At 29.4% G+C, this 12,435-nt stretch overlaps 1 protein-coding gene across 3 annotated transcripts in view; it reads right to left on the bottom strand.

Annotated features, from left to right (window-relative positions):
- Positions 1–12,435, bottom strand: part of LOC123299107 (fasciclin-3) — a 214,560-nt gene that overhangs the window by 12,682 nt on the left and 189,443 nt on the right. For all 3 annotated transcript variants that reach the window (XM_044881336.1, XM_044881337.1, XM_044881338.1), the window contains exon 2: positions 7,300–7,472. In XM_044881336.1, the coding sequence (XP_044737271.1) occupies positions 7,300–7,472 (173 nt within the window). The remainder of the gene's footprint in view (positions 1–7,299; positions 7,473–12,435) is intronic.

The following is a 12,435-nucleotide window of genomic DNA, read 5'->3' as shown; positions in this document are numbered from 1 at the left end:
ATTTCGAGGTATTTCGTAATATTTTTACAATATTCCTTACGCTGTATGTTTAAGTTTAAAACTATTACCTATTTTGTAAGGACTTTTTTCTAAGTATTATTTTTAACAATGTTTGATGTGGAAGAATTTTTTTGGACTTGCATTTCTGCAAACCAAAAATATCGTCGTATATTCATTGTTTATGTTTATTACTAAATTACAAGACAAAATTTGTCGCATGTAGTTAATAAGATATGCATGTTTAGGTTAAATCTTTGGAGAAAATAGTGTTAGTTTAAATAATGTTATTATTGTCACATAATTATTATTATCTATTATCTTTACTCTGAACAGAGAAAAGTGCTTACTAATTAGGTATTTATTTCAAAATATAATGACAAAATTGTTTTTATAATAAAAGCAAAAATTCTAATAGATGTTAAGGGAGTATTGTTACAGACTTTAAAACAACACATATTTTCTGTGAATTTACCAGAAAAGTTGTTTGGGTTGGAAAATTTCTGGATTTATTTTTCCTAATTTTGCTAACGTAAATGAATTAGTACAGAAATTTTTAAGGATAAATTTTTGAAATAATTAGTTCGAAATAAATACTTGAAAAAAAGAGGAAAATTCCAGACATTATTCTACTGTTCCAGAGATAAAAAAATTACAAAAATTGCTAGATTCAATATTAAACAGTCTCAAGTAAAACAGAAGAAAATCAAGAGAATTCAATTTTATCCATTATCCTAAGCTGGAATGAAATTATTGAAGGGTCATGTTACACCTTCGTGACACCCTACTGCCATACTTTTATGGCCCTAATAACAGCATAAAGGAATTCGAAGTCGAAGTCACCATTATTATAACTTTATTGTGAGTCATAAACTCTATTGTGTGTCTCTTTATCCAAGTCCGCATTGCTCATAGAGGAGGAAGCGCGACGGGTATACGAATCTTCTACCTATCTCAGTTTCTTTTATGAGATAGGTAGAAAAAAAGAAGTTGTCTTTCTGTCTTGCTAGTATTTTACGATGTCGCTGGTTAGGTTGTCACTGTCTTACTCGTATTTTAAGTGAGGAGTCCGAGGGACTTCTCTGAGTCACATTTGCCCATGCCTGTTCTAATGCATCAGTCATTTTAAAAATATTTTAAACATCCCTGTTTGTTACTTTTAGATACCTATAATTTTATTGTATCTTTTGCGTATTCAATACAATACTTACAACAGTATGTAAGCAAAAATTTTTATATTGTTTTACGATATATGTGAAATGGAAAACTATGTCTTTATATTAAAGAAGAAAATATATTTCATGTTGTATACGTCCGCATGAGAATTTAATTTAAATATAATTATGAGAATTAATCAAGATTTACATGATTATTAAAAAAAAATAATAACAAAGAATAACATTAAATAAAAAGGTAGGTCATGAAAATGGGTGATGTCAATAAACTGTTAAATTAAATTTAGAATGACATAAAAAAAAAGAAAAGTAAAAAAAAAAACAAGTGAAAACAAACAATTGACTGAGTTAATTGTTGAAATACCTTGTATAGAAAGTGTTGAAAATCATTGCTTGTATTATTATACCATGTATATATGAAATATACATAGTATATTAAGTTTAGTCCCAAGTTTGTAACGCTTAAAAATAATGATGCTAGGAAAAAAATTTTGTCATGGGTGTTCGTAAAATCACCTAATTAGTCCATTTCCGGTTGTCCGTCCGTCCGTCTGTGGACACGATAACTCAAAAACTAAAAAAATTATCGAGCTGAAATTTTTACAGCGTACTCAGGACGTAAAAAGTGAGGCCAAGTTCGTAAATGAGCATCATAGAGCATCTTGTAAACCGTTAGAGATAGAACAAAAGTTTAAATGTAAAAAATGTTCCTTATCAAAAATTAAACAACTTTTGTTTGAAACACTTTTTCGTAAACATCATTGTTTACCCGTGAGGGCGCCAATCAGGCGGAAATTTTATAATATGTACTATACTTGATTATCAGTTATGTATGTGTCACATGTTTGTATGTGTAATGTGATAAAGAAATCAACACTGACTATGCATGGTATTTCAACAATTAACTCAGTCAATTGTTTGTTTTCACTTGTTTTTTTTTTTATAAATTAGAAGAGTTATATTATATCAATACAATTATGTTACAAATACATGCTCGAATTGCGCGTTACAAATACATGCTCGAATTGACCTATGTTGCTCATTTGAGAACTCAACCTCACTTTTTACGTCTTGAGTATGCTGTAAAAAATAAATATTTAGGTGATTTTAGAAACACATATACCTACCAAAATTTTGTTCGTAGCATCAATCTTTTCAGACGTGGGACTAAACTTATTATACCTTGATATATATCACATATATACAAGGTATAAAAACGTTAATTAAAAGTACATTACATATAAAAATATTTCCGGTGTATAGTTTTTAATAATTGAAAGTAATATATAAAGCAATATATTGTATGTATGTTGTAATCACCATTTATATTATTGTAAATCTTTTGTTTATATAAATATAATTTTAATATTTATAAATTATTCAATTTATTTGATTTTGTTTCATATTAATATCTACGTTTGCATCCGTTTTAAGCTGTATTGTAGAGTAATCAATTTTTATTATACATTCACTAAGCCAAGGCATGGTTCTTCGAATATATATCCGATGTAAAAGTATTATTTTTACTACGGACCGTGATAAAAATCGATTCAAACGCTATTATTATATATTCTATTATATTTACGAGTTACAATGTTTTACATTCATAAAATTCTTATACCATGTATATATGAAATATATCAAGGTATATTAAGTTTAGTCCCAAATGCGTAGTGCTTAAAAATATTGATGCTGATTTAAGTAATTTTTTTAATTTCTTTTTTTTATTAAGTATATTAATAAAAAAATAGTTATATTTTGGAATAAAAAAAACAATTTGTGATTGGTTGTGACGTCTTCATATCCGTCGAGGCTAGAATCCTATCGAAATCAGGCTAAATTTACATTTTCCGCTTGTTTCCATGTAAAATTATGTTAGTTACAATATTGTAAAAACAAGTTGAGAGACAAACTATTTATCATATTACATGTTATTTTATCATTTTATCAGTTTGAATTTACAATCTAGAAAAATCATTTACAATTGTAAAATTACATGAAAATCAATAAAAAAATGTTTTTTTTAAATTTTTCTTCGTAATTTTTAATAAAATTTTCGAAAAAACTTCTTTATTCAATTTAATGAATGTTTCAATCATTCACTAATTCTTATACATATTTATGAATTTTCCATTAATTTAACTTCCACATAAAGTATATATTAAATATATTACATACTAGTATTAAAATTACCAACAACATATGAAGAATATTTTTGGTTTGTAAACGCGGAAAATTTGTGTTTATAAAAACTTTTTAATTTAGTAATTAATTAAATTTGTGAAATGATATCAAAATAATAATTATTTTCCATCACAAAGATGAATGATGCCTTGCATTGTATAATTTCGAAGTATGTTTGGATAATATCTATCATCATCTGTCTATAAAGGAATTATACACCTACCTATATATTTTATACTATAATATGATACCTTTGTTTCTATACTTGTACCTACACCTTTAAATATGTTGTACCTACATGGATGGTGTAGGTTGCTGGGTGTCGATGAATTGGAATGGGACATAGAAAATTAATATCCTGAACTATGTATGTTTGAAGTGGTTTTCTTTCTCATGTAAATTTTCATATATTATTATTACATGTTATTATCGGTTATAAAATTTATGAACGGGTCCACATCGTTTCACTCACGTTAATTTGTAAATATAATGATTTTAAATATTGTGGTATACACCTTTGGCAAATTTAAATTTGCAATATAAATTTAAAAATTTTGAACAAAAAATACAATATTCGATCATATAAATATGGTGTTGCCTGACGGCAAATTTGCTATGTTACTCATAAAAATGTAAAACTATACTTGATACCATGACAAAATTTGAAAGTGAAATTAAAATTGATTAAAAAACGAAGAAATTAAGGATTCAAAGATTATTGCCTATTGGTCGAATACGTAAGCCGGGATGCATAGTAAAAGTAGGGAAACAGCACCGATTTTAATGAAACTTTTTGTAACGTGTTTATAAGACCCCAAGGAACTTTCAGCCAACTTAACCAATTATTATTTTATTTCGGCTATTAATTGTCATTTAGTAGGTATTTTTAGTCGCTGATTACGAATCTGATGTCAGATTAACGCATTCTGTCACGTATTCCGAAAATCGCGCCATTTTTGGCCAAGAATTTCACTTTTTTGATACGGTAAACTAAGTGAAAACGGTAAATTGAGAATTTGTCATCCAAATCTAGGAATTATTTTTTGCCGCTGTTTACGAATCCGATGCAGAAATAGGCGGATTCTATGACGCCTTTCTGAAAATCGTGTCATTTTTGATAAACACTTAAATGAAGTTCATGACATCGGCTTTGTAATCAGTGACCAAAAGGACCTTCTAGAGCACAGTTTGGACGATAAATACTTAATTTGCAGTTTATGTGCACAAGAAAAGTGAAATACTTGGCTAAAAATGGCACAATTTTCGGAAGATGGGCAGAATTAGTGTACTCATATATAGGATTCGTAATCAGCAACCAAATATTCTTATTAGAGCAAAGTTTGGCTGATAAATATTTAGTTTTCCGTTTTTGTGTTAAAAAGTGGAATTCGGGTCAAAAATGGCACGATTTTTGGAATAAGTGACAGAATTCGTGTAATTTGACATCGGATTTGTATTCAGCGACCAAAAATACCTTCTTGATGAAAATTTTAAACAAAAAAAACATCAAAAAAAATTTGGACTATATATGCCCACTAAAGAGAGAACAGGGACGATATGCGGTTACCCACATAGGAAATAATAAATGGGACAAAATTGTCTTAAGCCTGGGATTTATTATTATAGATTGAGCCAAGCAAGGTCAAGGTTGGAGGTCGAATGGTAGCTCAATATTGACCTTATCGCCAAGTTAGGCAATTCTTACTAGGGTAATCCAAGATATTGACCGAGCGTGGAAATGGGGGTAGGAAAGAAAACATTGACAGAGAAGCACAGCATAGAAAGTGAGGTTGGATGGAAGATAACTCAAATATTCAACATCACATCGAAAACAGCATTGTCCTGACGCCATGCTAGCCAACAATGCTTTGATGATACTTTATTAAGTTGTAGCTTTTACGATTCTTCCTTTCACTTTTTGGATGCTCAGAACTAGAAAAAGAATTACCCGAACAGTTGGAAATAAAAATAATAAAATAATAATATACGGGCATCTTTGGCGCTTACAATGTGATGTGTCTTGTAATAAGAGCGAAGATTAAACACTTTTGGATGTTATATAGGTAGCTCCTTTTGATAATTTATTGTTCCTGTCTAACTATATCACAATTTGTTCAAAAAAAGGATGAATCATTACCAACACTTAAACTTCACAACTTTCATTCATTTTCTCATACATAGTATAATAAATATATTTTACAAAATACATACCACTTCAGTATTACCAGATGTGCTCCGGAAATAATCATTATCCTTTCATAGAGGTAAGCATAGCAAATAAATCATACAGTTTAATTAATATTTATTGATGAATATTCAAAAATGATCTATGTGTTAAAAGTATTTACTGAGTACTGAATACATACGTACAATTATAAATATGAAAATAATTTAAAAAATAATCTATTTTTAATTAAAAAAAATAAACAAAAAAAGTAACGCACATTTGGGTTTTTTTTTAATACTGGAAGTTTATTGGTTATTGATGCGGTTTTCTGGTTTGGTGGTTAATTTTTTTGTTAATTACTTTTACAATGAAATTTAACAAATGTATAATTGAAGATGTATGTTGATTTGATTACTTAGACATTGCAGGCGACTACATAGAAATATTTTTTTTTTATATTGACGATACTTTTTTATTTTTAAGGACGTTCCGAAAAATTACCTTTTCTTGGGATCAGGTTTAAATCGGGTATATGCATTAATGCCCTTTATAAGTAGGTAAAGTATTTAATACCCCTTGCGGTGTTAAATTTATAGATTTCAGCTAACTATAAAAACTATACCGCGAACTAAAAAAAGGGGTGTTATAAGTTTGACCGCTATGTGTGAGTGTCTGTCTGTGGCATCGTAGCGTAGACGGATGAATCGATTTTGATGTTTCTGGTTTCGTTTGATAGGTAATTTTACGAAGAGTGTTCTTAGATATTTTAGTTTAATTGCCATTTTGGGTTCCGTATCCCAAAAACACTAAAAAAATGGCGACGATCTTTAAAATGAAAATGCTTTAAGGAAAAAGGTAATTTAATGGAGAGTGTTCTTATATATGTTTCAACTGCGAGTTTAGGGTCCCGTTCCCGAAAAATTTGGCGGAGGTTTTTTAAATTCTGTAAATTTCACTTGTTAACATGTTTAACATTTATCTTAAATCCTATATTGAAGTGTTTTTAAAGGTATGCTTTGTTATCCAACAAGACTAATTTTCTTAAGATTAATTTGAAAAACTAATATTTATTAATTAAAACTATGACAAATATTCTCCTATAAAGAGTTCCAATTTCGTTTTCGATTGACAGCAACGCCTAAGAATTCACTTTTGAGTTGTTATAGTTTTACACTTTAGGATACTTATTGCAAAAGATATGGCCTAAGGTCGGCGCTGTAGACTTAGACAATTTGCCGTGGCAATGCTTTTTATTTCATATAAAGTGATTTGGACATATTTTGATTTAAATTATAGGTATTCGAATTTCTATTGCCTAATTATGTGCCGAATATTCAAGAAAACATGAGAGTGCCCATTATACGTCAACATACATACCACTATTGTTTCTGCAGGTGTAAAATATAACGAATCCGTCTGCATGCAAATTAAAAGAAAGGAAAAACAAACAAATAAAATTATTAATATTACTGAATAAGTTTGACAAGATTTCTTATAATCTGTCATTCGTTATCCCTTATTAACTATAACTTTTATATAGTCTCTTTTAATCGGCATAGTGAATTTGAAATTTTTTCTCCAGTACTGTATTCTTAGATAAAGACTGAAAAGGTTGGTACGAAAATTCATTTCTCAAAATAAGAAATTAAAAAAAATCCAAAAATCCATGCTGAATCCGAATAATCCATGCTTTCTTTATTATAACATGCTAAATGCTGTTTTAAAACTCTATTTGTCTAATATTATCAAAAGTGTAGATAGTTTCTAAATACTTACGCCATTGTTATTAGTTTCAGTTGCTTTCGGATGTAAATTAACTGGTTCAAATCCAGGTGCAACTATTCTACAATACTGTAGTGGTAATGGAACTTTACAAAGTATTTCAACTGTTTGTCCTGGTAATGCAATCACCGAACTTGGTTCAACTTCTACATATGCTGGTTGTACATCTGTAAGAAAACAAAAATATAATATTAATTTTATGAAACTTAGAATTTTTAAAATACTCAAATATTAAAGGGGTAAAAATAATAGAAAGTCTAATGTGCAAGAAATTGGAGATGTAGAGCTACAACCTAATGGTTTTTTTGGTATCCACTTGTTGGGCGAATTTGGCATTCTTCTTTTTTAGAAGCAAGAAACATAGGTAGAAAATAAAAGATTTGAAACTTCATATAAAGTTGGAACTACGTCAATTCATAGAAGTTAAAAAAGGTTTCGATTCGTTTAAACGAACCGTAGTCTCTGAGTGAAAATGTACTGCAAAACAGGATGAAACGCTAAAATCTAACCTAACCTACGATCTATTAAGGATGTACCAGGGCCAGGAAAATTTTGGATAAGAGGCTTGGGGAGAGAGGATTGGTCTTATGGGAAAAGACCGAAGGATGGATATGTTTTAGATTTCTCTAAAATAAGTCGGTGGAAATTAAAAAAAAATATTTAAATTAAAGTTAAAACCTTAATTAATTATTGAAAACAAAAAAGCCCTTGTGCCCGGCTAAATATCGATGTATATGAGCACAGCACGGTAGTGGGGATAAAAATTAAAAAATATATACATTTTCAATTTTGATGGTGAATTATTTTATAACTTGACAATATAAGACGAAAAGTAAAAATAAGATTTTTCGATATCTGGAATAATTTTCAAAATATCGAAAATTGAAAATTTTGTTTAATTATTTAGCTTTCGATATTTCTAAAACCAAGGCAGTTTTCGTCTACATTCATGAAGTTATAACAAAAATCATCATCAAAGTTGAAAATAAGGTACAAATATTTTCAACCCTAAGTCTAGAATTGTCTTTGCGCTCGTACTACTTTAAAACATAGCTATAGTTTTGGTTTATTTTACAGGCCCCGACTATTTTATTTATTTTGTACAATAACTAAGATACATATAGTAACGTTTTAATTAATCCAGCAATTCACTATTCATATTAAATATTTAACGATTCTATAGAAATTCTAGGTATGTAACAGTATTTTGCATGTTGTGACATTTTACGAATAATAAATACATTTTGTATAAAATAAATACATTAAAGACATTGTCTAGGTCACACACATGACGACTCATATTTACTCCCCTACAATAACAAAAAACAACCTGTAGAAGAGACAATACAACAATAGAAAAAAAAACAGGGAATAATTAAATTTTTTTTAGTGCTCTATTACGCATGGTGCATAGAATACGTTGATGATGATGGTGATCAAAGAAGCGTAACATTTCTTTGTTTTACCTGACGCGAGTTCATGAACCTCATATCCGTAGTTACATACAGATACATAGATAGGTAGGTAGATAGGTATATACCTATATACATGCTACCGACAGTAAACATTAACAACACCAGGAGATCATTCAACAACAGTTTGCATGCAGATAATATTCAGATAAGTACTCAGTTTTTGTATTCTATTCAATATTATAGATTATGGGTTATTGTAGGATAAAGTTTGTACATTCGATTTAACAAAAAATTGAATCAATTTGTAATCGAAGCACCCAATTCGCTCTTATTACTTAGCTCAAGTTTTGAAATCAGGGGCGTCGCCAAAATATGAATTTTAAATAAAAATATATACTTTAAAGGAAAAACAATTTTAAAAGTCTCTGATTGCTAATAAAGAATTTTTGACCGGTTCTTACGCTAGTGACTTTATTTTATTAGAGATATACAATTTGATTTTTGAGAGTTTTTTGGAATTTGGATAAAGCAATCCTAATAATTTTTTGAGGAAGATTACATTTATTTACATTACTGTAGTATTTTCAAAAGCCGTGTATTTCAATTACGGTGATTACGGTTCACATAACCAGTCAATAAAAATTATTAAGCATCGTTTACCAAACAGACCTTTAGGCAAGTCTTTGTAGTCAAAATATAGGGGAAAAAGGAGAAATTTTAGTGTTTTAAAATAAAACCCATTTTACCATTAATTTACCTGAAAATGCAGTTTCATCAATCAAAATGAAAATTTAAATGTGAAATTGAATTTGCAATGAAATATTTAATTCAGTAGAATTTTCTAAATCTAATTCTGCTTGAAATCGAGAAAATTATGGATCACAATGTGAAAGCAAATATGAAGGTAGTCTATTCTGCAAGGAATGCTTGAAGTAGAAAAAAATCGTATTCAAAATCGTTAAGTTAATCGCTTATGAAAATTTTAAATGAATATAAATAAGTTGAGGATATGGTAGTATCGCGTTAATTATGTCATTAGGACAAAGCAGTAGGGCAAATAGATTACTGAAACATAAGAAGAGTTAAGTCTTTTTTGCCACTGGAGTCAACGTAGGACATTCTGCAATCGGGATCAACCTCAAAAAATAGCGAATGACAAATGAAAATGCTGTGGGGAATGCCATGTGGAAAAAGAAATGCTAACACATCTAAGTCAAGATTTTCTAAATTGTCTGAAAAAGGTAACAAAAAATAGACATCGAGAAAATGACAAACTTAGTTACAAGCTAGAAATCCTTTAAAGTGAAAAGTTAAGAGTGGAGAATGGTTTTTTAAAATGCAGCCCTCTATACTTGAGTTATTTTACCGAGACCAACATTTAAAAAAACAAGATACATTTTTAAAGGACACAGTTTTCTGATTGAAAATCACGTATATTTAGCAAAAATATAAATTTGAATCAATTGAATTGTACCATTAGGCTAGAAAACACACTTTTAAGTTCAAAATGTTGGTCTCGGTGAAATAATTCAAGTATAAGTATTTTTAGTTTCCCCTTTTAGGAATTAGGAATTGATTTTTAAAAAAGTATCATAAGTCTAACTAACGATATTTCATTTTTCCTGAAATAAAGTGTACATATTTACTTTTTTTCCAATATAATAATGTAAGTATGTACATTGTTATAAGTTAACAGGTTTGTGTAATGATGAGTGAAAAAAAAAACAATAAACTAGATTGAAACTACTGAAATATATTTCAAAATAGAATAATTTGCATACAAGCAATCTTTATAACTAATTGACCACCTGATGTAATCGGCAGTCAATCGTCTGCAACAAGTATCTAGGTTTAAGTATCAGTCAGAGGAGAATATATTTATAAAAATTTAAATTTATAAATAGATGAACAAGAAAAATGCCATGGTTTTAGTGCTGATTGAAACTAAGTTAATTCTTCACATAATTTAACTATACGAGGCTAAGTACCAATTTGAAATGTTTTGCTTGAATTCTTGATATTCATAGAATGGAAGATGGCGACAGATTTCACTCGACGATTTTCTTGCTTATGCCTCCGAAAATATGAAAGATATATATAAAGACTAATATTATTGATGATATGAGGACCAGCTGCGTGATTATCAAGAGGATCAGCTACGGAGGTCTCAACTTTTTTATTGGTGCAGCATTGACTTCTAGAAACCTCAAAAGGACCGATGGACATAAGGCCTACAACTGAGTACTATTATCAGAATCAGCTACTACAATATAGGTACTATGTACCCATCACCACTTTCAATTAGCTAATCGTAATTGTTCGGCGACATGTTTCTCATCGATAATTTGATGATGGTGTTATAATATGCAACCCTAGAGGTAAGGGGTTCATCTTGAGGGACATTTGAGGTGTGCCTTGATGCTTCATTCATATGTAAATGAAAAACATCCGCATAATGAAAAAATTTTGTTTTTAAGAGTTCCATTGTACATTTACAAAAATGAGACCCATAAAGTTTCGTGTGAAAAAAGTACTAGTAGCAAGAAAATATGTTCTTAACATGGTAGCAAGTAAATATTTTCTTGGTTCAAGAATATTTGTAAACATATAAATATTTATTTTCTTGAAATAAGTATTGAGATCGTTGACTCAAGAAATATTTACTTTTTTTCTGTTCAAGGTTGTCCGACCAATTGTTCGAGTCTGATTGAACTGTTATTGTTGGACAGGTCCTTAAATAAAATAAAAAGTCTGTTATTACTTTTCTCCATTCGTGAATATCGAACAAAATTTACACGAAGTTGAAAATTGCGTCTTTAAACCGATTTTTCCGTTAAAATTTAGGATACTAGATGCGATACTTATATGAATACTTCCAACATAGCGGAAGGGTGAATATTATTACCTAACGACGCCGGTTAAAGTTTTTTTTTTTTTTAATTTTTTTTTTTAAATTTTATTTAAGGTCGCTTTTAACGTCTAGGTCATTAGCGACCGCAGAGACTTAAAGTTTTTATTTTGCTCTATTTTGTAGGGAAATAAATCTATATCTACAAATAAAAAATCATAAGTAACATTTTTCTTCATAGCGTGATCAAATTAACTTTTTGAATAATTTAATTCTGAGTTCGGAGAAAAAAATTGAATTTAGTAGATCATTAGGATACAAATTGAGGAAACTAAAATCTAACATTTTTTGATGGTCGGAAGTGGTCCAAAAAAAATGGTAAAGTGGCCTAATCCGGTCTTTCGCGTCAGACACCGTCGGATTGAGTTAAAAATAAAAAAGTGTTTGATAAGCTTAGGCGCCGTAAAAAGGCGAAAAGAATGAGCTGCGAATGAACCCGATTGGTCCATCGATGTCCCCACAAATTGCAAAAAACCATCGATTTTGCTCGAAATTTCAAAACTTCATAGCTCTTGCTGTTTTACAGATTTAAAGCTGAGATTTAAATGGATTGCAGCTTTTGTACCCATGAAGTATCACACACAATTTCAGCAAGATCGAATGTATACTTTTTGCAAACCGCAGCTGAATGCAAAAAACAGGACTTTTGTAAAATGGCCCTAAAAAAGTTGTGGTGCGGTAACGCGCTATTTTTTTTACGCGAGCATATGCTTCAATAGTTAAAGTAATACCTACTAAAGTGCCAACCTCTCATCTTTAGTAAAAGTTACTAAAATATTAATTTTAAATTACTATTATTTTAAATTA

The sequence above is a fragment of the Chrysoperla carnea genome, chromosome 4 (genome assembly GCF_905475395.1).
Source record: "Chrysoperla carnea chromosome 4, inChrCarn1.1, whole genome shotgun sequence".
NCBI classification, from domain to species: Eukaryota; Metazoa; Arthropoda; class Insecta; order Neuroptera; family Chrysopidae; genus Chrysoperla; species Chrysoperla carnea.
This window is presented reverse-complemented; position numbering and strand designations above follow the sequence as displayed.